The 26,159-nt window shown below is 41.5% G+C and overlaps 1 protein-coding gene across 1 annotated transcript in view; it reads left to right on the top strand.

Moving 5' to 3' along the window:
- Positions 1–15,940: 15,940 nt before the first annotated feature.
- The window catches only part of FMNL2 (formin like 2), a 310,958-nt gene continuing 300,739 nt past the window's right edge, over positions 15,941–26,159 (top strand). Inside the window, 1 exon segment of the mRNA XM_053908723.1 lies at positions 15,941–16,180. Within this exon segment, the coding sequence (XP_053764698.1) occupies positions 16,064–16,180 (117 nt within the window). The 5' untranslated portion in view covers positions 15,941–16,063.

Here is a 26,159-nt window from a genome sequence, read left to right as displayed (position 1 = left end):
GATATGATATTTCATTGCAACCAATGTAAATTAAATTACATTATTTTAGGAAGAAGCAAAATCCAAAGGAGATTTAAGCAGTTTAACCCATGAAGGAATGAGGATTATACTAATTGAAGTTGGTATTATGGTCACATTTAGTGATAATTGCAAATATTTCCTTAGAGTAGGGAAGATTTCCCATGACTGGATTTCCTTCTAACATTAGATTTATTCATTCTTTGACCCAAGAAGCAATTAGCGATAATCTTCCAGGTGCTAAGCACAGAACTGGAAGTACTTGGAATATAAAACAAAAAACAAAAAAAAACACCTTATGATTATAGTATCTGTTCTTACAGTACAATGTTCCCAAGCTCTATATGCATAAGAATCACCTGGTAGCTTATTAAAAATGCATTCGAGGGGCACCTGGCTGACTCAGTCAGTGGAACATGCAACTCTTGATTTCAGGGTTGTGGGTTCGAGGCCCACATTGGGTGTAGAGATTACTTAAAAATAAAATATGAAAAAAAGTATACTTCTTGGACTTATCTTAGAAATTCAAATAGAATTTTGGGATGGAGCTAAAAATGTTTACTTTCATAAAGCACTCCAGATGATTCAAGGGCAGATGGACTGAGAATCACAATGTGAAGCACATTGTTCTACAGGTAGAATATATAAGCTAGTTGGAAAAAATAAGAAATATATATTTCAGGAGGTCAAGAACACAAGATGGCAGATTAGGATGAAAGGTGTCAAGACAGAGGCAGAAAATCAGAACAAGCTGGTTTGGGGAGCAGATGTACCTGATATTTTCTGGGAAGCTGTGATCATGAGTAGCTTAGAGCAAGACAAATAAACAGTCTCAATTAGAACATATAATAATCCTATAAATTAGGGCAAAGCAATAATTGAGACTAAGCAGAAAACCAGAAGAACCAAGGGCAGTCAAGAATTACAGATTTTTTTTTTTTAAAAAAGACTAAAAATAGACTCTGATTTGGGTGATAGTTCAGTCCTATTGAAAAAGTCCTTACAGGGGTGCCTGGGTGGCTCCATTGGTTGAGCAACTGACTCTTGATTTCAGCTGAGGTCATGATCTTACATTTCATGGGATTGGGTCCCACGTCAGGCTCTGAGCTGTTGGCGAGGAGCCTGCTTGGGTTGCTTTATCCCTCTCTGTGTGTCCCTCCTCCACTCATGCATGCTCTCTCTCTCTCTCTCTCTCTCAAAATAAATAAATAAACATTTAAAAAAACTACTAAAACCCAAAAGGTCCCTACAGGCCTCCCACTGGGAAAGAAAGCAGTTCTGGGGTGAGGCTTGCCAACAGGAACAGAGGAGTGGTACAGAGAAGAAAGTGAAGGATTGAAATGGAACCATGGAGCCTGCTCACTTTGGGAGAGCAAGAAGGAAAGCAGCCTGGGAAAGGGAAATATCCTCTGGCTTGAGTTTAAACTCCTTCACTGTGGTAATGTCCATTTCACCAATTTAGCAACCAACCAGTAACTAAGACATGCTGATGGACAGAGGTGGCAGAGAAAACTGAGGAACAGCCACTTCTCTTAAATCCAATGGGCCAACTGGGATCTCGGTGAATAGTCTTCTTTGAAGGTAGATTTCAACATCATTCATCAGTTTCCTCATCCGCAAAATAGGAATAATACCAAATTCATCTAGTGGCAGTAAGTATTAAGGATGTAAACCACTTAGCTTCCTGCCTGGCCTACCACTTAGCTTCCCAGAAAGCCTGGCCTACAGTTAGCACTCAGGACAAACTGTTTATTTGTTATTAACCCTGCTTTGGGTTTCCACTTTTCACATGCTTGAGGTTTTCCTCAGGTTAAAATTGTAGTCAAGTGTCAACTTAATTTGGGGATATTTTTCGTTTCTTTTCTTTTCTTTTCTTTTCTTTTTTTTAAGTTTATTTGGTTTGAAGGGGGGAGAGAGAGAGAGACAGAGGAAGGGATGGAGAGAGGATATGGGTGGGGGAGGGGCAGAGAGAGAGGGAGAGAGACAATCCCAAGCAGGTTCTGCTCTGCCAGTGGAAAGCCTGATACGGGGCTCAAACTCACTAACCACGAGATCACGACCTGAGCCAAAATCAGGAGTAGGATGCTTAACTGACTGAGCCACCCAGTGCCCCAGGATATTTTTCTAATAAACAGTGCCAAAGCTTTGTCACATCTTGTCTTTTGAATGCCGGTCCCACTCCTGTAGCTTACTCTACAGGACCTCAGGTCTAGGGGTGCTTACTGGTTGACATTTATTGAGTTCTGTCCATGTGTTGAGTCCAGCATTCAGTGATTTGTATAATTTATCACAATTTGGGGCGCCTGGGTGGCTCAGTCCGTTAAGCGTCTGACTTCAGCTCAGGTCATGATCTCACAGTTCATGAATTTGAGTCCCGCATCAGGCTCTGTGCTGACATCTCAAGGCCTGGAAACTGCTTTGGATTCTGTGTCTTCCTCTCCCTCTGACCCTCCCACTCTCATGCTGTGTCTCTCTCTCGAAAATAAATAAACATTAAAAATAAAGGTTTAAAAAATTATCACAATATTCCTCACAAAAACCACTTGAAATAAATTCTACTACAATTACCTTGATTGTACAAAGAAACTGATTCTTAGAGAGTTTTGAAAACTGTTCAATTTACAAACTACGTTGTTGTTAAGTAGGATTTCCAGACTAATCTTTCTCCCCATCTCCACCTCTCCACTTTTACATCTGCTTCTTTTCTCTCTGCTTATCAGTCACCACTGTCATCAACCACATTTCAACTTTATAGCCTATGGCTTCAGCCACCTGAGAAAATGTAATCTGATATTTTTAGCCCCAAATCCAAAAATCACAAAGGAGGGAGAAATCCCACCTTTCAACAGGTCAACTGTGGCCAAGATACCCACAGAAGTATGGCAGCTCCAGGGATCTGGGTGGCTCAGTCCGTTAAGCATCTGACTTTGGTTATGATCTCAGGGTTTGTGAGTTCGAGCCCTGCATCAGGCTCTGTGCTGACAGCTCAGAGCCCGGAGCCTGCTTCGGATTCTGTGTCTCCCTCTTTCTCAATCTCTCTCTCTGACCCTCCCAGGCTCTCACTCTGTCTCTCTCAAAAACAAACAAATGTTTAAAAAAAAATAAAAGAAAAGAAGTATGGCAGCTCCTTTATTAATAATAGCATGAAATAGAGGGAAGAGCAGTTTGTCAAAGAGGGTGGTTTTCTAAAAAGGGGTGTTGGACAGCCAAAAAACACATGTCCACTGCATCAATCTGGGCTATGCATTCCCCACAACCTCACTGCATTTTTAATGTTTTGAACTTCCATTTTTAATCATTTGCCAGTGCAACAGAAACTTAAGAGAAAAAAATACAATGTTTTGGTGACTTGCTTCTTTCTCATAGATTTCAATTCAGTATTTTGAATGGTTTTTTAAGTAATTTTAACACCTTCCATTCCCTAAAACTGACAAAACAAAGGAACCAGGCAATGAGAACTGGACCTGAGACAAGTCTGGCCCCAATTGTAAGCACTTTTCTAATAGAGTTGGATAAGGTTAGCGGAGTTCAGTTCTCTTGAGGGAGGGTAAACTCTGCAGGTGTTTGTCACCAGTGATTACAGAGCAGGCAAAGGGCTTGATCCTTTGAGGGAGATCTTTTAGCTCTACTAATTAGCCACCCAGCCCTCTTCCCTTCCTTCCATGAGTGAATTTCCCTTTGATCTTAATTGTGTATGGAAAATGATTGTGATTAGAATGATATAGTACAACAAACATTTGCTAGTAAAATAATTTGATAAGATCAAAATGCAAAATGGTCTAAGTAGCATTCAGTAGCTCTGGACAATTTTAGTTCTTCCATGCATAATGTAATCTTTGGCATCTATTCAGTCTATTTTTGCATATAAATGTGAGTTTGAGGGCAAGAAGAAAACAGCATACCCAAAATTCCTCCTCAAAATTTGGACACCTGACAAATCCTCTTCTGGATAAGTCACGGACAATTTATACAATGATGCTTTGTCCTCTCCCAAAACGTAAAAAGCACAACAAATACAAATGTGAAAAAGTAGTGACATTCAAAAAAACTTTAAAAATTTGTGTAAATGTATTCTAAATGGAACAATCCCTCTGATTGAAATAATAGCTAATTCAATTTTTAGAGCAGTGTATATAATTATTCAATGGCTTTAAAATAACTTGGCATTGTTCCTTAAGCAGAGGCATTATTGCTTAATTGCAGATGAGTCATTTCCCAAGTCCCGAGTAATTAATCAGTGTTTCCTAAACTTGCCTAAAATAGGAACCATCTGGGGTTTTTGTTAAACATACAGATTCCCAGGCCCACCCTAGACCTACTGAATTAGAGTTTCTAGGGAAGGCACGTGGGAATCTGCAAGTTCAATAAGCATCCCAGGTGGATCTTATCAGACAGGTTTGGGAAATAGTTTGGATTCCTTTGCCAGTGGTATTAAATTTTTCAATTACTATTGTACTGGGTCACCAGAATAGAGCTTTATCATTGGAAGAAAAGAAAGCACTCATGGGCTGTAAACCAAAGCATGTTCTATTTTATATAAATATATCTTCCTATTGGGGCGCCTGGGTGGCTCAGTCGGTTAAGCGTCGGACTTCAGCTCAGGTCACGATCTCACAGTCCGTGAGTTTGAGCCCCGCGTCGGACTCTGGGCTGATGGCTCAGAGCCTGGAGCCTGCTTCCAATTCTGTGTCTCCCTCTCTCTCTGCCCCTCCCCCGTTCATGCTCTGTCTCTCTCTGTCTCAAAAATAAATAAAAAAAAAAAATTAAAAAAAAAAATATATCTTCCCGTTACCTAAAACGAGTACTATGTGTTTACGTATTTTCTCTTTACCCATTCAGGTACTCAGAAGTTGTTATTGCCTTATGAATAACCCCGAGATTAAATTCATGACCATCTTGAAGAAAAGAGCATAAGGAGGAAAATATGTCTTATTGAGACTCTCACCGTACATCAGGCATGATTTTGATAGTTGGTTTACATAAGTTATTTCCCTTAATCTTAACAGTAATGGGTGGTGTAAGTATTTACTTTCATTTTATAAATGCAGAGGGGCACCTGGGTGGCTCAGTCGGTTAAGCGTCTCACTTCGGCTCAGGTCTTGATCTTGAGGTATGTGAGTTACAGCCCCGCTTTGGGCTCTGTGATATCAGCTCAGAGCCTGGAGCCTCCTTCAGATTCTGTGTCTCCTCCTCCCTCTGCCCTTCCCATGCTCATGCTCTGTCTCTCTCTGTCTCTCAATAATAAATAAACGTTAAAAAATTAATAAATGCAGAAATTGAGGCTTGAAGAGATAAATGAATTTTCCCATGATCACCCAGTAAGCAAGAGAAGCTGGTGTCAAATCCACTTAGCACTTGCTCTTACCATGATACTGGCCTTCAGTATTTAAGTTGGAAGTCCAGGAATTCAAATTTCACCAGGCAGAATAATCATGGGTTTGTGAAAATTTCTTCTCTTAAGGTCAAAAAAGAGCAATTTTTTTATATATTTGGGCTGAGCCGGAGAGGGAGGAAAAGACAAATTTCTGAAAGGCTGACTGCCTCTTACAGGATGATAAGCCTCCTTTTTTCTTGTGATCAGAAAGAAATCTATGGTTCTTCCCTAAAAAGTAACTCTCCCAAAGGGCAAATGAGAAAAGTAAATAAAATTGTAAATTTAGATGTGCTCTATGTGTAGTATACATCTGTGGAACTAGATTTTACTCTATCCAACTCATTCTCTGTCTTATTCTCCCTGTGCCGTTTATTCTGGTTGAAATGGTTGCAGCCGGAAACAAAAATGCCCCCTTTGGGCTTTCTTGTTTTAAAAAAACCTTTTTTTAAAGGGTTTGTTTTCTCAGGCTTGGAAGCTGTTGAAAGGTGCCAGATGGATAGCCATGGAGGCTGTGAGTTCTGTGTTTATCTGCAGAGCAGGCCGGTGTGGATGGGGCTCCCTGGGCTTCCCACGCAGCCGGGCTTAGGAACACTGGCCTCCTTGATGACAGTTAATATTAAGTTGGGAAGCTGGAGGACTCCCTGAAATAAAAGCAGACACTACAGGTCAGCAGCACATTCCTTCATTGTTGCCATTGTTGTTGGTATCACAGGCTAAGACCTGGCCATCCAATCATTTTTAAAGTAGGTTGTTAAGGAGGATTTTGGAGGAGGTAATCCAGTACAGGAATGCAGGAAGAAGGGAGAGAGTAGGTGACAGAGGGGAGAGGATGGCAAAAAATAGTCTGAACTTGACTTTTCACACCAGGCTATCCATGTTTTGTGATGCCTGTTTGCCTGCTTGCCTTTCTCTCCCTTCTTTTCTTACCTTCTTCCTTCCTTCTTTTCTTTCTCCCTTTTCTTTCTTTCTTTCTTTCTTTCTTTCTTTCTTTCTTCCTTCCTTCCTTCCTTCATGTATTTTGATTTCTATAGAGATATACCTTTTTAGTATATTAGCTTTTTTTATTCTTTTTATTTTCATTCTTTTGAAAAAAGTTTCAGTATGTTCTTTATGTATATATATGTGTGTATATATATATATATGTATATAAACAAGTGCATATTAAACTTATATAAGTGAAATTAAGTTTCTGTGTTACTATTTCCATATCATTCAAAAATGACCCAGATGGGAGTACCTGGCTGGCTCAGTCAGTAGAGCATGGGTGACTCTTGATCTCGGAGTTGTGAGTTAAAGCTTCATGTTGGGAATAGAGAGTACTTAAAAATAAAATCTTAGAAAAATAAAAAGACCCAGATGGATTTTTACCAAATTTGAAGATATGTTTATGTGACATGGTGTATACTGTGGGGCCTAAAGGAGGTGGAATTGCAGAGATAGAGTCAAATAAGAGCTGGGATTTGAAAGCCTACAAATAGTGGGGATGCCTGGGTGGCTCAGTTGGTTAAGTGTCCAAATCTTGATTCCGGCTCAGGTCATAACTCACAGCTCATGGGTTCGAGCCCCACATTGGGCTCTACTGACAACAGGGAGCTGGCTTGGGACTCTCCCTCTCGCTCGCTCTCTGCCCCTCTACCACTCGGTCTCTCTCTCTCTCTCTTTCTCTCCCTCAAAATAAAAAAAATAATAAACGTTAAAAAATAAATAAAATAAAAGCCTAAAAATAGTTAATGATTCCTGGAACAATGTTGGAGATGATAGAACCTACTAAATTTTTTTAAATTATAAAGGTGGCATTATTTAATGAAGATATAGTTAAAATAAAATTCCTAATGCCTATTAAAACAAACCAACACAAAAGAAGCAGATGATAGGTTTCCATCAAAATGGTGAACAGAATATATATCTATTTTTTTCTCTCTTCCCCAAATCTTTTAGAATGATGGAATAGAGCAGTATTAAAAAAGAACAACCAGGGAGTAAAGTCAATGATATTGTAATAGTGCTGTATGGTGACAGATGGTAGTTACCCTTGCGGCCAGCATAGTGTAACATAGAACTTGCTGAATCACTAAGTTGTACACCTGAAACTAATGTACCATCGTGTGTCAACTATACTCAAAAACATTATAAAAAAGACTAAAAAATAATAAATAAGAGGAAACAGGCAGACCTGGCAAAGAACTGGAACTTCTACTAGAAAGTTCTTCAACTAGAGCTTCTACCAAAATATCATCAGTGATGTTTAAATCTCCATGAGTAAGGAAACCAGAAAGAAAATGACACAATATCTGTGTTTAAACAGAAATCACAATTACAGGGACAGTAGATTTCTCATCACCAACGATGAGGGCTGGGAGATAATGGAAAGATGTCTGTAGATGGAGAGGGAAAAGAACTTTCAGCCTGACATTCTACAACCAAATAAACTATTCAAGAGTGCGGGCAAAAAAGACGTGGTTAGATAATTTTGTCATTCACAAACTCTTACTGAAAGACACACTAAAGATTGTTCTTTAGGAAAATGAAATATAAATCCAGAAGAAAAAAGGAGAATGAAAAAAGCAAATGAATTTCTAAGCATGTTGGTCAACCTAAGGATTGGCTATACTGGTAATATTACTACTACTAAAGGCTAATGTGAATAAATAAAGAGGAGTTAAAATAATAGACAATATTAACATGGGAGGCAGGAGGGAAGAGATTTGTTAAAGTTCCTAAGTTCCTTGAAGGATGAGGAGAGAGAAAATTATTGACTTGACTTTTATTTTTTGTAACAGCTTTACTGAGCTATGGCTAACCAACAATAGACTATACATATTTATAGTTTATACTTTGATAGATTTAACATATGTCTATACTCATGAAGTCAGCACTGTAATCAAGTTAATGAATATATCCATACCTCCAAAAGCATTGTTTGGTCCTTTGGAATTCTCCCTGTCTCTTTTTCCCAAACAAACATTAGTGTGCTTTCTGTCCATATAGACTAATTTGCATCTTCTAGAATTTTATATAAATAAAGTCATACAATATGTCCAGTTTTTTTGCCTGGCTTATTTCACTCAGCATAATTATTTTGAGATTCAACCATGTTGTTTGTTTATTTTTGACAGAGAGAGAGAGAGAGAGAGAGAGAGAGAGACAGAGCACAAGTGGGAGAGAGGCAGAGAAAGAGGGAGACACAGAATCCAAAGCAGTCTCCAGGCTCTGAGCTGTCAGCACAGAGCCTGATGCGGGGCTCGAACTCATGAGATCATGACCTGAGCCCAAGTCAGATGCCTAACTGACCGAGGCCCCTGGGTGCCTCAGTAGTTCATACTTTTTTTTATTGCTGATTAGTATTCCATTCTGTGGATATACCAGTTTCATCTGTTGATGGACACTATCTTCTATGAACATTATGTAAAAGCATTTGTATGGACATATGCTTTCATATTTCTTGGGTAAATATCTATGAGCAGAATGGCTAGATCACATGGTAGGCATAATGTTTAAATTAAAAAAAAAACTCCAAAGTCTTGTCCAAAGTGGCAGTTTACAATCCCATTAGCGACATATGAGAGTTCTAGCTGTCCCACATCATTGCCAACATTTGGTATGGTCAGTCTTTTTAATTTTTGCCATTTTAATTGATGTGTAATGGTATCTCATTGTGGGTTTAATTTGCATTCTCCTGATAAGGCATGATGTTGAACAGCTTTTTATGTGCTTGAAGCTATGGATGTATTTCCATGTGTGAAGTGTTTGTTAAAATTTTTGTCCATTGTTTTCTTTTTATAGAGTTATAAGAATTCTTTATGTGTTCTGGGTACAGGTCCTTTATTGAACATACAATTTACTCACATTTTTCTCTTAGTCTGTGGTAGGTCTTGATTCTGTTAATCATCTTTCAAAGAACAGATGTTGCAAAATTTGATGAAGTCTAATTTATCAAATTTTTTCTTGCTGTTTTTTCTAAAAAATCTTTTAGATTTTTCTATTCTACATTTTCTTCTAGAAGCTTTTTAATTTTATCTTTTGCACTTGGGTCTCTTGTCTATTTTGAGTTGTTTTTCAGATGGTGTGGGGTAGATACTGAAGTTCATTTTTCAAATGTAGATATTTAGTTTCTCCACAACCACCATTTCAACCACTTGTTGAAAAGACTATGATTTCTCCCCAGAATTGTCAATACACTTTTGTCAAAATCCATTGTCAACGTATGTGTGAGTTTGTGTGTGTGTGTGTGTGTGTGTGTGTGTGTGTACTGTCCATTCTATTCCATCAATCTATCTGTCTATCTTGATATCAGTAATCAGTACCATACTCTCTTGATTACTGCACCTTTACAATAAGTCTTGAAATCAGGTAGAGTTAATCCTCCCATTTTGTTCTTTTTCAAAGTTGTTTTGGCTCTTCTAGGTCCTTTGCATTTCCACATGATTTTTATTTTTTTTATTTTTTTATTTTATTTAAAAAAAATTTTTTTTTTAACGTTTATTTATTTCTGAGACAGAGAGAGACAGAGCATGAACAGGGGAGGAGCAGAGAGAGAGAGGGAGACACAGAATCAGAAGCAGGCTCCAGGCTCTGAGCCATCAGCCCAGAGCCCGACGCGGGGCTCGAACTCACTGGCCGTGAGATCGTGACCTGAGCTGAAGTCGGACGCTTAACCGACTGAGCCACCCAGGCGCCCCTCCACATGATTTTTAGAATTGGCTTGTCTATTTTTACAAAAAAGTCTGCTGGGATTTTGTTTTGTAATACGTGAAATCTATAGATCCATTCGGGGGGAATTGGCATCTTAAAAATGTTGAGTCTTCTGACCAATGAACACAGTATACTGTAGTTTTCAGTGTACAGGTCTTGCATATCTTTTGCCATATTTATGCCTGGCAAAAGGAGAAATTTTATGTTTTATGTTTTTATATTTTTGATGTTATCATAAATGGTATTTCATAATTTAAATTTTTGAAAGTTTCATGCTGTATAGTTATAGCATATAACATTTTTTCCACCCTACAATGCTATTAAAATACCACTGACTATATTCTCTATACCTTTCATCCCCATGAGTTATTCATTCCGTAACTGGAAATCTGAACCCATTTTGCCCGTCCCCATATTTTAATTTCATATATCAATCTTGTGTCCTGAAACCTTGCTAAACTCACGTATTAGTTCCAGTTACTAATTTATAGATTCCTTAAGAATTTCTACATAGAAGATCATGTCATTGTGAACAAAGGCAATTTACTTCGTTTTTTCAAAACTGGATGGCTTTTTGTTTGTTTGTTTTCTCTCTTATTACACTGGCTAGAACCTCCCACACAATGTTGAATTAAAATGCTAAGAACAGGGATACCTGGGTGGCTCAGTTCTTTAAGCATCTGACTTCGGTTCAGGTCATGATCTTATGGTTCACGAGTTTGAGCCCCACATCGGGTTCTCTGATGTCCGTGTGGAGCCTGCTTTGAATCCTCTGTCTCTGCCCCTCCCATGCTTATTCTCTCTCCCTCTCTCTCTCTCTCAAAAATAAATAAACATAAACAAATAAAATGGTGAGAACATATATTCTTCCCTTTTGCCTGATTTTAGGGGAAAGCATTTAGTCTCTCACCATTAATTATGATATTAGTAGTAGGTTTTTTTGTACATGCCTTTTATCAAGTTGAGGAAGTTCCTTTCTGTTCTGTTCAGACATCTGGAGTTCTTGCAGCTTTTTTTCCCCCAGTACTCTATCCTGAGAACACTAGCCTTCTTAGGTTCTCTGGACTCTCACCTCTGCCTTCTCAAGTCAGGGACTCCGGTAGGCCCAGTCTGGGTTTCTTCTCTGTGCACCGTGATCTAGAAACTCTCCAGGAAGTGAGCTGGAGTGATTGTAGGGTTCACTTCATTTTTTTCATTGCCTCCCAGAAGATAGAGTTGCATTCATTCTTCTTTGTAAAACACTGGGAACAAGGCTGTTATGGAGGAATAAGATAGCTACAGTCAAAGATCATCTCTAAAGCTTCCCCAAATACTCTTTCTATCTCACGTAACTCTTGAGGGACATTGTTTAATATATTTTGTCCTGTATTTTATTACTTTCAAATTCAGTCTGGTCCCTATTACTCTATCTTGATCAGAAACAGAAATCTCATTATGCTTCTAACTCTAAATGATAATTTTAGAGAACTACTTTTTAAAAGTTTATTTATTTATTTTGAGAGAGGAGGAGGGGCAGAGAGAATCCCAAGATGTAGGGCTCCATCTCATGAACTGTGAGATCATTGGCCTGAGCCAAAATCAAGAGTCAGACAATTACCTGACTAAGCCACCCAGCTGCCCTAAGAGAACTATTTTTTTTTTTTTTTTGAAGAAAGGATACTGGTTTGGAAATCAAAATACATAACTTGTAACTCTGTCACTTGTATAAACTAGGGAAAAATCACCTTGTTGAGCTTTAAATTCCTTGTGTTGTATTGACAGGATGAGATAAGATCAAGCAAGTAAAAGTATTTTGTAGAATATGAAGTCCTATGCAAATATAAAGTCATATTTAAAGATCTGAAATGTGGGGGTAGGAGTTAGAAGATGTTGCTGTCTCCCCATTTCTTACTCATATCTATTCCCTTTACCTTTTATCTGAACCTTGATTCTATCCAGTTGAGGAAATGTGACCCTCCCCAGGTTTTATCTCAGTCTCCCAGGTCTTCCTGTAGCAAGGGATGACTGTCCCATTCAGTTCTGGAACATGAGGAATAACGGACTTCTGATCTCCTGATAAAAGGAACAGACCTCTGAACAGACCTGAAATCACCTCTTCCCCACTAGTTGTCCCGAGCACATCCTTGATTCATGGCACTGTAGCAGCGATTTTGTAAGCATGTAGGAAAGACCAAGTCATCACAGAAATACTGGTCCTAGCCTTCCTAAGTTGCTGCACTAACACTAGCATCCACCTTTTTCAAGATTTCAAGTTTAATGAGAATATATTATTGAAGCCATCACTACTTGGGTTTGGAAACTGAATAAACCATGTTTACACTTTGTTTAAAATCAATGGGAGTATCAGGTTCATAGTAAGCGCTCAATAAATATTTAAAAAAAATAAATATAGATAGATAAATCTTTCAGGACTCTTGTGGATGTAAATTGACATAAAGCAATCACTCTAAAATCCCAGCTATCACTGTTTCACAGTTTTGATTCAGGGCTATTGATGGCTTTGTTTATCGTAGGGTGCTTGTCTCATTTCTTATAATTATACACACAAGGAGAATCTTCTGGGGTGCCTGGGTGGCTTGGCTGGTTAAGCGTCCGACTTCGGCTCAGGTCATGATCTCACGGTCTGTGAGTTCAAGCCCCGCGTCAGGCTCTGTGCTGACAGCTCAGAGCCTGGAGCCTGTTTCAGATTCTGAGTCTCCCTCTCTCTCTGCCCCTCCCCTGTTCATGCTCTGTCTCTCTCTGTCTCAAAAATAAATAAACGTTAAAAAAAATAAATAAATAAATTAAAAAAAAAAAAAAAGAGAATCTTCTTAGACCAGTGCCTTTTTAAGAAGTTAAGTGAATTTAGCTATAGAGCACTTCCTTACATTTAAAACTTGAGATACCAATGAAACTCAGCTGACCTTGTAGGAGGAGTATTTGTTTTGAATGATGGAAGAGCTTCTTTGAAAGCAATTACACCATTATGGGGGAATTCCTGATCAAGCCATCCTTGGCATAACTTGCAAATGCCTAGTACATAGAATATAAAGTTCTAACATTTCATTTTCCATGGAAGGTGAATGGATAGTTTTAACAGTTAATTTTTTGCCAGTATTTTGCAACAGCAGCTATAACAAGTCGTATGTCTTAATAATCAGAAAATGAAATACATATTTAAAAATGACCACCCCGGGGCGCCTGGGTGGCTCAGTCGGTTAAGAGTCCAACTTCAGCCTAGGTCGTGACCTCATGGTTTGTGAGTTTGAGCCCCACGTCTGGCTCTTTGCTGACAGCTTGGAGCCTGGAGCCTGCTTCGGATTCTGTGTCTCCTTTTCTCTCTCTCTGTTCCTCCCCCACTTGTACCTAGACTCTCTCTCTCAAAAATAAATATTTAAAAAAATAAATAAAAATGGTCAACCAATTTAAATTTTGTGGGGAGAGTTTAAGAGTGTTACAGTCAAAGAAATGTCTTCTTCCTCCTCCTCTGAGCCCTCCTCCAAATATTGTTTGATAGAAATTCTTACAGAAATTGTATAATATAATGGAGTGTTTTATTTTTATATTTAATAACACTCACAAATAATAACCAAATATTAAAGATTGCAAACCTTGAAATGGCTGAGTTCTTTTGGTTCATGGATTTGCACACTTTGTCCTTTGGCTCCTCTCAAAGTGTGACATTATGAGAGAGACTAGATGTGATAAGACTTAAGGGGAGAAAAAGGTCCTGGTTACTGGCAGAAATATGGCCAGAGGGAGTCATAAATGTAATAAAAAAGGATTTCTCAAGTGCAGAAAAGAACTCTAGCTTCTCCATCCAGACGGTCAACCCCCTGGGTGGGCTGATTTTGTGTCAATCAGATCCAAAGTATATGTCTAGAGATTGGAAAGAAAACAAATACATTTGTGGGTCAGAAATGTCTCACTTGGTTTGAACTAACTGCTTTTCTTTCTCACTCATTTTCACTAGTTGGGGTATGTGTATGTATCTATATTCCTGTTTTTCTTTCTTTGATGGGTAACATGCTTACCGTTAACTTTGATACAATATAGTTTTGAAATACAGGTTGCATCTATTCAGACTTTTAATTTGAATTTATTTATCCTCTCTTCCTTCTTTTTAAAAAGACCAGAAGCCATTTATTTAATAGATGATACCCACACACGAAGAATTCATGTGTGTATTTGCTCCATAGGCTTTTGGTGAAACCCATTTGTCAATTCAACAAATAGTCATTGAACATCTACTATGCTCAAGGTATCTTGGGCTTTATAAAGCTAAATGAAAAATGGGGTCCTTGATGTTTAGTCTTGGTGTGTTACCTTCTCCAGAAGCAGTTGCTTTTTAACAACAGGGTAACAACCTTGGCTGCATATCAGAATGACCTGGGGAGCTTGTTAAAAATACACCTGTCCATGCTCCAGCTCTCAGCTCAGGGAAATTCTGAACAGGCAGGGTCCAAGGTGTGTGGAGTTTCCACAACAAGCTCCCCACGTGAATCTGATAAACCAGGATTAAGAAACACGGCTCCAAGCGCAGAAAGAACGAATTACAGTTGTTCAGCCACAAGTCAACCAGGTGGATGCCCTTGAAATCTACAACATGGGCACCTGGTTAAAGTCGTGTTTATAAGGTTGGTTCTATTTCCACTGCTTTAATGTCGGATAGTGATAATCTGGAAAGCATCCCAGAGATAAGGCTGGGTCCAATCTTCTTTGTAAAACACCTGGAACAAGACTGCTATGGAGGAATAAGGTAGCTACAGCCAAACGCCACCTCCCAAGCCTCCCCAAATACTCTGTCCTCCTTTCTATCTCACATGAGATATGGTTATTTGTGTAAAATTTCTCCTGCACTACACTGTGAAGTATTCCGGAGCAGGAGCAATCCTCTTTTTCTCCCACGAAGGAACCCAGTAACCCATACATAATAGCTATTGACCGGTGTTTTGAATCAAACTGAATCCTTCTCTTCCAACTTCTAGCGTCTGACCATATATACATATAACTATAACGGATATTTATAAAGAAAACCCATACAAGTATGTAATTGTTTAGAAAACATTTCAATCACACAAAAATGATTTACATAAGGAAGAAAGAACAATCAAATAAGCACCCACGGACCCACTCCCCAATTCATGAAGCAGGACGTTGCCAATACCTTTCAGGCCACCTGTTAAGCTAGAGCCTTTTGAACAGTAACAAGCTTCTGAAATTTAAATCAGAATGCTTGCGTTCAATCACCGGTTGATTGGATCATGCATTCACTTGTCAGGTGTGCCTTCTACGTCTCAGAACCCACGTAGACGAGGTGGTTATTTCTACCGTGGGAGTGAGGAGGGGTCTAAAGGGATGTAAGCTGCAGCCAGAAGCGTGCACACTGCCTCTGCGGCAAGCGGTCCTAACCCAGCTCGGCCCTCTCCGGAGCGGGCGGGGTTTGCTGTGCGGACACTTTGGGCAGAAACTACGCGTCCCGGCAGTCCGCGGGGCGAGTGGGCGGGGCCGGGCCGGGGGCGGGGGCCGGGCGAGGGGGGCATTGTGTCGGGAGCGCCGAGCCGCATTTGTCTGCTCGAGGTGCTTCGCGAGAGAGCGTTGTTTTCGCCGGCCGGGGGCTGCAAGTGTCAGCGGCGGCCGCGGCCCGGCGCAAGACCGAGTCCGAGGACGCACGCGCCAGCTGGCCGCGATCGCAGGCAGGGGGCGGCGTGCCAGAGGAGCAACATGCAGATAGGCGCCCGGCGCCCTGACGACCCCTCCCGAGGCAAAGAGGCCGGGGCGGCGCTGGGGCGGTGGAGAGCATGAGGGAGGCCGGGGGGCGGCTCGGCTCGGAGCGCTGCTAGGGAGCGGTGCGCGCTGCACACTCGCCGGGGCGCAGCCGAGAGCGGGGAGCCGGGCGGGTCGCGCCACGGGGCGGGAGCCGGCCGCCGGGAGCTGTTCTGATTTCCGAAGCGAACGCGAGGGGCCCGGAGCAGCCCCCGGCCCCGGCGTGCAGCCAACATGGGCAACGCGGGGAGCATGGATTCGCAGCAGACCGATTTCAGGGCGCACAACGTGCCTTTGAAGCTGCCGATGCCCGAGCCAGGTGAACTGGAAGAGCGATTTGCCATCGTGCTGGTGAGTGCGCGGCGGGGCTCCGGGCGGGGAGGCGCAGCTGACCCCCGCCCCCTCTTCTTCTCCCGGCGCCGGGAGCGAGCCTCCTGTCCCAAGGGGGAGGCGCCCACCTTCCCCATTGTGGCCTCCCCAGCCTTACTCTTCTCCGCTCCCCTCCAGCCCCCGCGCTCAGCCCTCTCGGGGTCCCGGGATGGGGCCGGGGGCTCGGGGCGGGCTGCCTGGCCAGCCCAGAGCCCATTGTCTGGCGGGAGAAGCACCACGCAGCGCGTGTGCCGGGGAGGTGCGGCGTGGGCGTGAAGGGAAGGTGGCGCGGGCCGGGGAGAAGGGGGTGGCGTGCCGCTAAGGCTTTTTGTTAAAAAAAAAAAAAAAAAAAACACAACAACAAAAAAACAAAACCCCAAATCCCCGCACCCCCCGAGTCCCTGCGGACCGTCCGGCATGCGGGGTCCCGGGCAGATGGGTGCATGTGGCCGGCAGCGGGTGGCGCGCGAAGGCGAACTTGGAGGCGGACGTAGCGGCTTGGCCGTGGGGAGCTGGCCCGAAAGGGAAAGATAAGGAAACCCGCGGCAGTGCGGCGCCCCGGTCCCTAAGCTGGGAGGGGCGGGATCTGAAACCCGGGCGGGAGAGCAGCTTTGCCTCAGCTCGTTCCTTTTGGTCTTAAACCTTAAACCACAAGAATGTGCAGTTTTGCGGGGACGTGTTTCGAGCTGTTCTGACATCAGGGTCGACCCCTTCCCCCCCCCCCCCCCCCCCCAATCCCCGGCACACACAGCAAAATCCCCGGCTCCCTCTTGAAGTCTGCTTTTAGCTTTTTAAATCCAAGACACTGAAGACTCCCTTCTTTCTCCCTTCTGCTGGGACTAAGTTTCTGAGCCCCTCCCAACCACAGCTTGTCAGTGCTGTGAGCTCCAGAGGGTGTGGCGGCCTCCCCCTCGACCCAGCCAGAGTCTGTACTACAGCTGGTCCCCAGACTTCCGATTTTTAGTGACCCAGCCTCCTTAAAGGGATGTTGGAAGGGAAACAGGCAAGATCCGACGCGTTCCTATTCCTTACACTTGTACATTTACCTTTTCTTAGCTAGTTACCTCTAAACTCTAAGAGGCTAGGCAGCAAGAGAAACTTGTGCTCAAGGCAGTCAAATTTGCGTGTGCCTGCGGGTGTTTGGTGTGTAACCTCCTAACTTTGGGAAGGGTTCTGAGTCTGAACACCGGGACATTTAAATTTGCCTTTCTTCAGGCCTTTTAAAAGGGCAGGTTTGACAGGGGGTATAACGTTCTGGAGGCTAGGTTAGCTTTGTGCTCTTCGAGACAACAGAGGGCAAAAGCTTTTTTCACGCCACCCGGAAAGTCTGGTGTGGCAGTCGGGAGATAGATGAGGCCGCCTGTCTTGCTTTGCATCTTCTGTGATCTCCCACAGCTGCTCCCGTCGTTGTGCAAGATGGGACACACTGAAATGAAACAGCATAGGCTTAATTACTTCTCAAGGCAGCCTGGGTGCATACTTGACCTGTCTTTCCAGGGACAAACGTTTTTATTCAAAATCCTCTTCCTTCCAGACAGATGGTTCTTACCTCCTAGCTCTGGGCTTTCTGTCTTTTCATCCTGTGGTGCTGTGTGTATGTACGTGTATACTGGAAATGGAAGGGCCAGTGACACAGGAAAACCAGATCACAATAATGCAATTAAGTTCTGCTCAATTGGGATAGCGTGTTTTGCCTGAGATTTCAGTTATGCTGTTGATTAATAACACATGATATGAATTAATCTTTAGAAAAAATGTTTCATCATTAGCATGGTGGATTTGTGTTACTCTTAAGTCTAGCAGTCACAGACTTAGTATGTCACATTTATGATTCTGCATCACAAACTCCTTGGGGCAATGGTTGGTTGTTGTGGTTACTTTTACTCTACTGTGTGTCACACACAATTGCTGGATGTGGTTCTTAATTGTTGATGATATTTAAGCACCTCACAACAAAAAACGAAACCAAAAAATATCAGGCTGACCTTTTCAGAATAGAGACAAAGCTTTTGGAGAAGTCTCAGCTTGGGGACTGCCTTTTTGGTGATGCACTTGGACGTTAATGTGTTTATTGTAACTTCCCCCTAGTCAGCTCTAGCTGCTATTTGGAAACCTACAAGAGGAATTAAAAGGTGTCCTCTTTATGCGCTGATGGAAGTCCAGAGTTAAGGTGATTTCTCTTAAGATAATTGTTTTTTTCCCTGAAGTTATACATGTGATGCTCTCAACTTTGGTTTTCTTTGTGAATTGCTTAAGTGGTCAACTCAAACCATTTAATTCTAGAGATCAAGGTAGAAGGATAAATTTTAGGTGGCATATTTTGAAGTACATATGTGGAGAAAATTCTTTACCCTGTGGCACAGGGAATCATTGGCATTATTGATACTAGACTTATTTCCTTATATGATGAACATCATATATGTGATTTGGGAGGAAAACTGGATAGTAGTACTGTACGGGAAAGTATACAAGCACCTCATTGTAAGTAAGTATGGTTTACGTCAATAATTAATGAGACATTTCAGACATGGAAAACAATTACACTCTCAAGCTCTAGAATACTTAAAGCATTGGGAAGGAGTAAATAAAAATGAAAATGACAAGTCCATCTATTTCTGGAAAATCTTGAGACCAAACCTAGTCAGACTGTTTCCTTACCCCTTCATCAGTCTAAGTTACATTGTATGACTCTAAAAAACTAATAGATATGAATGGAAAGAGGAAAGGAGAGAGTTAGAGATTGTGGAATTAAGATCAGTGGAGGGGTTAACTAAAAAAAATAGTAATTTTTATAGGAAAAGTTTTGAAATAGGTTTGAATTCCTGAACTTCCTGTAATTAAAGACTAGTAAAAATTGGATCCAAATCTTAGGAGCTTAATCTTCCTAAGGAGAGTCTCTCTCCTTCTTGAGCTTGTCTTCAGCACTGTCATAGTAGTTATAAAATGTATTTCTGGGAAAACATTACTCCTTGTATACATGTAACTGTTTGCATCTTTGTACCTACCTTTCAGATAGGGCAGTAAAGTGATGTGCCTTTGTCCGTACGTGTGTGATGTTTTTGTTAAACTGTTCAATAGAAGTATTTCATAAACTCAGTCACCTACTTTTATTCCTTTAGGGTGTGTATGTCACATATTTTACAGGTAACATTGGTGTGTATGTATTTTTTGGGTCCTACACATTTATAATTAAATATCCATGTGGCTCTTCATTGTATTAAACATTGCCTAAATGTTGGAAATATACATACTTACACATACACCCTCCTCTGCCCTTTATTTTCAAAGATGACGCTATGAAGTTTATTTTGGGGTGGGGTGAAGAATTGATGGTCTCTGTCCAAGAACACCTTTTTCTACATTAGACATTCCGTACCATTCACTAATTTTTGGCTTGAAGTCATTGTTTACAAATAAAATATAAGTTCCCTAATGCCTTTGTCAAGGAGCTGTCGGATTCGTTCTTTGAATGTCAGAGGAGAGGATAATTTTAAGCCCTCTATCCTAGCTGCTATATCTCTGTGTGATATCAGATATCAGGCTGCTGTGCAAACAGATTCAAAAAGACGGATTAGAAAGTGATGGTTTAGGGCAGTATTATGTCTGATACTGAGAACTACTTGGGTGTGTGAATAATTTGAGTCGATTTCTTTCCAGTTTTTTTTCCTTCTTGCCCTGAGGTTGAACGTAGTCATTCTGCTTTAGGAAGAAGTAGGAACGTTTTCTGAGTACCTATTATGAACGCACCCCCCGCCCATGCTTACATTATTCATTTAATCCTCACAATCATTCTGGAAATAAAATTACCTAAGTTTCCCACAGTCCTACAGATATGGAATAACTGATCTAGGATTTTTAATCCAGATTGGGCTCTCTGCCCCCTCTCCCCCACCCCATATTATATTATACTTCCTGAGGCCTTTGAACTGGAAAGGGGGAAAATGCCTGGAGCTAGCAGTAAAGCTGTTTAAGAAAAAAAAAAAAATCCCTAAATCTGATAAATGCAAGTTTCAAGCTGTATAAAATAGACAAAAATGTCTTAGAAGTGACCGCTGTGAGGTGCGCTTGATGTTTTATTTTCAATGTCAAACATTTTGGCATCCTCACTATGCCGTTCCATTTTTCAGGCGTGGAGTTAAATACTGATTTGGTCTGAAAGTGTGCTCTTTGGTTTTTTCTATCGAGGCAGACTTGAGCTACCTTGGTTGGGAATTTAGGATTTCCAAATCAGAGGAGAGACAATCTGTCAGTGCCATGCATATACTGTGAATGTAATTACTTGTGAAAGGACAAGGAAAGTCAAGTTTTAACGTTTATTTCCCTTTGCAAGGTGTTGTTCTCTTTTAACCACTTCCAAGGAGAGCTCTTGCCATGCAGTCTGCTGAGCAGATGGATGGGTGAGAGTGTAGTTAGGTCATCGTCAGATGCTTGCTGATTTTTCTCACATCCTTTCTCCTGTTACGGAAAGGAGGTAGAGAAGTTGGGCTGGGGGCAGGGTGGAGCGTTGTAACTTTGAGCCATTCTAGCTCATCCTAGGTACTATCACTGAGCCGCTTTATTTCACCAAAGTTGGGAATATATGCTTCTTATTGGGGTGCATTCCACCTCCCATAATGCCAGTATATTTGGATATCCAGTACAGAAATCAATCAGAGGTTATTATCTGAATACAAATGTTTGGCTCCAGTAAGAGGCTGGCAGCAACACAAACTGATGACCTTTGGGAAGAAAAGGTATGCATGCCCTTAAGTCCTTAGGCGATAAGAATTACTTTTGCTGGTGGCCTCTCATTTAGCAAATAGCATTGGCCTGGGAGGCAGGAGACCTAGTTTCTAGAATTAATCTGCTGCACCAGGTTGAGCAAGTTAAAATCTTTCCTCTGGTCCTTGATTTTCTTCCTCTGTAAGTTGAAATAAAATTTGACACAACTGGGGCACCTGGGTGGCTCAGTCGGTTAAGTGTCCGACTTCAGCTCAGGTCATGATCTCGCGGTCCGTGAGTTCGAGCCCCGTGTCTGGCTCTGGGCTGATGGCTCAGAGCCTGGAGCCTGCTTCCGATTCTGTGTCTCCCTCTCTCTGCCCCTCCCCCGTTCATGCTCTGTCTCTATCTGTCTCAAAAATGAATAAACGTTAAAAAAAAAAAAAATTTGACACAACTATTAAGATAGGAGATTTTTTTAGATGCTAGCACTTGAAAGTGTAAAATTTCCAGAATCTACCATCCTGTGCTCCATCAGCTGACTTTGCATTTTGAAGAGCTTTGTGCAGGACTGTGTTTTAGCTGTATTCCGTGTGGTCTAGAGAGTAGAATTTCCAGGGTCATTGACTGAAAGTCCCCTAAGCTTAAGGAAAAGTATATTAACATTTAGAGTTGTCAAAGAAATGAACAGTGAGCTCTCCGTTAGAGTTGCTCACACAGAAGCTGTATGAAGAATGCTGGTGACTGGAAGTTCTTTGCAAACCCAAGACCTGGCTAGTGCATTATTGGCTTCAGTGGTGCCCTCTTTGAGGTGAGCCTGCTGTCGGCAGTTTCTAGACCTAGAATCCTAGCACCTGAGAGTGGGGAAGGATTCCCCCCCCCCCCCCCCACTTCCGCCGCGTAGAGTCCTCCTGGGCTTCAGAAAAAAGTGTGGGCTCATGTTCTGGAAATTCATTTTACTTTACAAAAACTGTTGCTTGAAGGGCTTGGTCTTAGAAGTGTGCTCCTTTTTTTCATACGTAGGACTTGGGGCTAAAGGGCAAGGTGAAGTGGGCTTCTTTATGCTCACGGGTAACATGTGGCATGAAGATGGCTGATAGAAGCAGCACTGATTCCAGATGATCCTTTCCACTTGGCAAGAGAGTGCTGGTAGTTGGAAGCCTCTTAGGAACAAAGCACTGACACCTTAGAAAAGAACAGACTGAATTGCTTAAGAGTGGGGGAGTGAGTTGCAAACTGTCTCTTCCCTTCTAGAATGGGGGATGTTTCTTCCTTTTCCCCACCACGAGAACTGTGTCCCCAGGCTTTGGGGTCATGGTTTGTATAGAGAGGCTTCATGCACCTGGTTCGCTCTCATCTACTTGAATACTGCTGGCAGAGATAACTCCTGTCTTTTCTTTCCTTTAAGACAGTGTCTGCACAGACTGCAGGTGGTCTCCCACTTTCCCAGTCACCTTTTTCCCTCTTTTCCCGGAGCTTTCAACCAAACACCAAGGAGTATGCAGTTTCCATTGGATATAATTTGGAAGCAGTGTCTGGGGAAGAGCTGGTAGGCCAGAGAGCTGTGATGCAGCGGAGGCCCACAGATGTGGGCCAGGATGGCTGGGAATTCCTACTTGAGGTTTAGTGGTATTTGTTGTAAACAGGAGAAGTGTACTTTCTGCTCACAGTCTTAATAAAACAAACTGAGTCACATCTTCATGCCCACCACACACAAAACAAAAACCCATGGCCAGTGGCAGAGCTTACAGATAGTCACCTCATAACAAACTTTTTCTAGTTTTTAGGACACACCAAAGGTGTTCCTCAGATCACATTTTTGGTGTTCTTGTGCAGCCTGTAATGGGCTTTAGTGACTTGGAATTCACATATAGTCTACTTTGTTCTTTGAGGAGTTGCTGTTTGTAAGCCCCTCTGTCCGTTGCTACAAAAGCTGAAAGCTTTGAGGTGTTTAGATCCTGCTATAGCCGCAAGTAATCTCTCGACTGATTTTTGTGGGGTAAATGGTGCCCGTGCCTGGTTTATACTAAGAACTTGTTGGCTTTGGGAAAGGTGTCCGATTGTTTACATTTTTGGCCCTGTGGCTCATGTTGGGCACTAAGGTATGCCTGTTACCTAAAGGTCCTGCCTTGAATTAAGGATTTGCTCTGGAACCTGACTTCTTTTCTGTGTTGTTCTTTTTTTTCCCTTGGGAGTTGCGCTGAACGCTTGAAGGCAGGATAATGAAGGGATTGACAAACTGAAATGGTAGTCCTCAAACTTGGCTGTATATTGGCATCACCTGGGAGCCTCAAAAAACCATAGATGCCTGGGTTGATAAATTGGGTGTAGTAGGAAAGGAATTGTTTAAGAAGTACCAAAAATTATGGGGAAATTAGGCTAAGTGGAGAAGAGGTTAAAAAGAAAATAATAAAAAATAACAAACAAAATTTTCCCCCCAAAATCTTAAAGACCTTTGATTGAACTGAAAGCATCAAGATGAGAAATAAGAAATGGATCAAAGTCTGTTGAATTTTAGACTCATTTAACTATTTAAGAAATGATCATCAAATAATCATGATGAAAATTGACGGAGAAAGTTCTATATATTATAGCTCAAGAGTGAACAGTGGCCCTGAGGTGTACTTCTGGAGTAGGAAAATCAATAAATCAATTGTATTTTTGCTTAGGCCTCTATTCTCAAGCTTAATTGTTTGTTGGTTCAATGTAGGCCTTTTGCTTTGATCTCTGGTTTTACCACTTACAAAGACTTGATGAGCTTGGCTTCCCGGAGAGAAATTCAAATACACTTGTGAAATGTAAACAACATTCATTTATTAAGAATCCTATAATCAGGGCAAATTGGCATGCTTATATAAGCAATTAGCTTTGAGAATAGAAAGATAAATAGGATGGTAGGTCAAGAATGAGCTGATTGTTCTCCATGCAAGACTCTAGTTATTTCTTCAGTAGTTATAACATAAGCAAATAGACATTCCTCTTATTCATAATCTTTAGCATTTGTGGTTTGGGATTTGAGGACAGCGTATGTGGTTTTTTGAATTGAGAGGATAGAGGCAATTATTGTCTCATTTCATCTAGAAATATAAATAAATCATTCAAGGAAATGTAGGTAGTTTATAATCAGATAAAACTTTGCAAGTAATTGGGAACAGGGCAAGAGAAGGGTTTGGATTTAGATGGGAATATTAAAGAATGATAATGGAGTTATTTTTATTTTGGTGGGGAAGGTAAAGAAGATGACTTACAATGGCAGAAAGATGGAAAATAAGCTCATTTATTTACTTTTAGGGAGTGTGTGTGTGTGTGTGTGTGTGTGTAGAAGAAAGCATTAGGATAACTAATAGGAGACGTTGGTAGGACACAATTAGATTTGTTCCATGGCAACATTGCCCAGTGAAGTCAGTACTTGCCCCACCTCATCTCTGTGAAAGCTGGGGGGCGCCTATTTGCAAAGGCTAAGAATCTCTGGTCAATGGGTTTTGTAGGTTACTTTCACTTCTGGCCCTTTTAGTCCCTAGTATGGTCAGTCTTGTGGTTCTTCTGAGGAAGCTGTCTCTTTTTAGTGACAGTGGGCTATCTTGAATAATTGGGAATTTGTTATCCCCAAGGACTTCTGCCTGGTGAACTTAGAAGGCCAAGTCAGTCCAAATGTCTTGGGACCGGGAAGCTATAAACTTGGAATTGGTGAGTCCTTGGGCCTTATCACACAATCCTTATTCCACTGCCAACGAATGGGGCCCTCCAGATGTGAACCAGTAGGGACTGTTTAGAACTATGTGGCCTTCTGGGTTTGTGGAACCATTAAGCTTGCCAGGTTCATTCTCTCCAGTGTCCTTTCTCAATAGCAGTTTTGAGTGTCAGAGTTGTCGGCCTTGTGGAAAGCATTTGTTTGCTTTAGAAATTTCTAGATTGTGAATTTACCAGATCCTCATTTAATGGAGTACTTCTTTAACATTAGTATTTTTTAAAAATAGGTTTTCTTTTGTTAATTTTTTTTTTTTTTTTTGAGAGAGTGCTTGGCATGCGTGAGTGCCAGGGGGTGGAATGGGGGGGGCGGGGAGAGCATCCCAAGTAGGCTCAACACTGTCAGCACAGAGCCTGATGATATGTGGCTCGATCCCATGAATTGTGAGATCATGACCTGAGCCAAAATCAAGAGTTAGACATGTAAGTGACTGAGCCACCCACGCACCCCTTGAAAACTTTTTTTGGTTGTTATGGAGGAGGATATCTCCAAATCAGCCTTTAGAAGATCTTTTTATTGAAGAAGAAGATACAAACAGAAATGGGCCCATATCATTAAGTATGCAGGTTGATGGATTTTCACAAACTGAACGCACTGTTGTAACTGGATCGGAATCAGAATCTGTTTTCTGGTTTTTTTCTTCAAACGTGGTTCAGCTTGGCTCCCTGCTGCCCAGCCACTGTCACTCACCTGAACTTACTTTCCGCGTGGTCAGACGTACGTGAAAGAGAGTAGACCACAGGATTGTGCCTTGCGGTCTTCTTGTAAGTGACTCTAACCATGAGGTTTCCACTACTTCCTTTGAGAGATTTCCTCAGCCCAAGTAGGCCTGACTGTTAGGAAATATTGACATTGTAGCATCTTCCTGTTGTTTGTGGTTATCTCCTCATTGATAACCCTAATGGTATTTCTTTTGTGTGTAGTATCTCTCTTTTTCATAATATTGAGAAGAGGACATTTTGATTTGTGTTCCTAGAGCAAAGCGTGAATGGGGAGCATTTGCACTGGGGTTTTCACTACTTGGAAGTCTGCAACCCATAGATACACGTTTTGTTTTATTCATTGTAAGCCTAAATTCTGGCCCTTTAGTTTTTGCCATCCTTCCTTGATTTCCTTTGAAATATTGAAAGGTATCAGAGTGCAGATTTAATCTTGTGGCCCAGTTTTCCTGTCAAAGCCCTATCGTGTTATTCTAGACATTGGTGTGATTTGAGAGGCTCTTCGGCCATGTTTGTTGTTAGGGTTTCCCTTCCACACTCACCTCTGTAACTTCTGTATCCCTCCCAGAGCTGTCCTCGAAATCGTCTACAGTCTGGCCAGACCCCTCTCCTCTTCTGTCTCCTTGCTTGAACACTCCCTGCACACAGAACTTTCCCTCCATTATGCCTTTTCTCGCAGTGACTCTCCTGCATGGCAGGTGCTTCTTGGCTTCTCTCTTTCTAGGATTCTATCCAGCCTTCAAGGCTCTTCTGAAATCACTCCTCTTCCCAGTGTCCTTGTAGGCCAGCATCAGCT

Source organism: Panthera pardus, unplaced genomic scaffold (genome assembly GCF_024362965.1).
Source record: "Panthera pardus isolate Hobbes unplaced genomic scaffold, ASM2436296v1 HiC_scaffold_10, whole genome shotgun sequence".
NCBI classification, from domain to species: Eukaryota; Metazoa; Chordata; class Mammalia; order Carnivora; family Felidae; genus Panthera; species Panthera pardus.
This window is presented reverse-complemented; position numbering and strand designations above follow the sequence as displayed.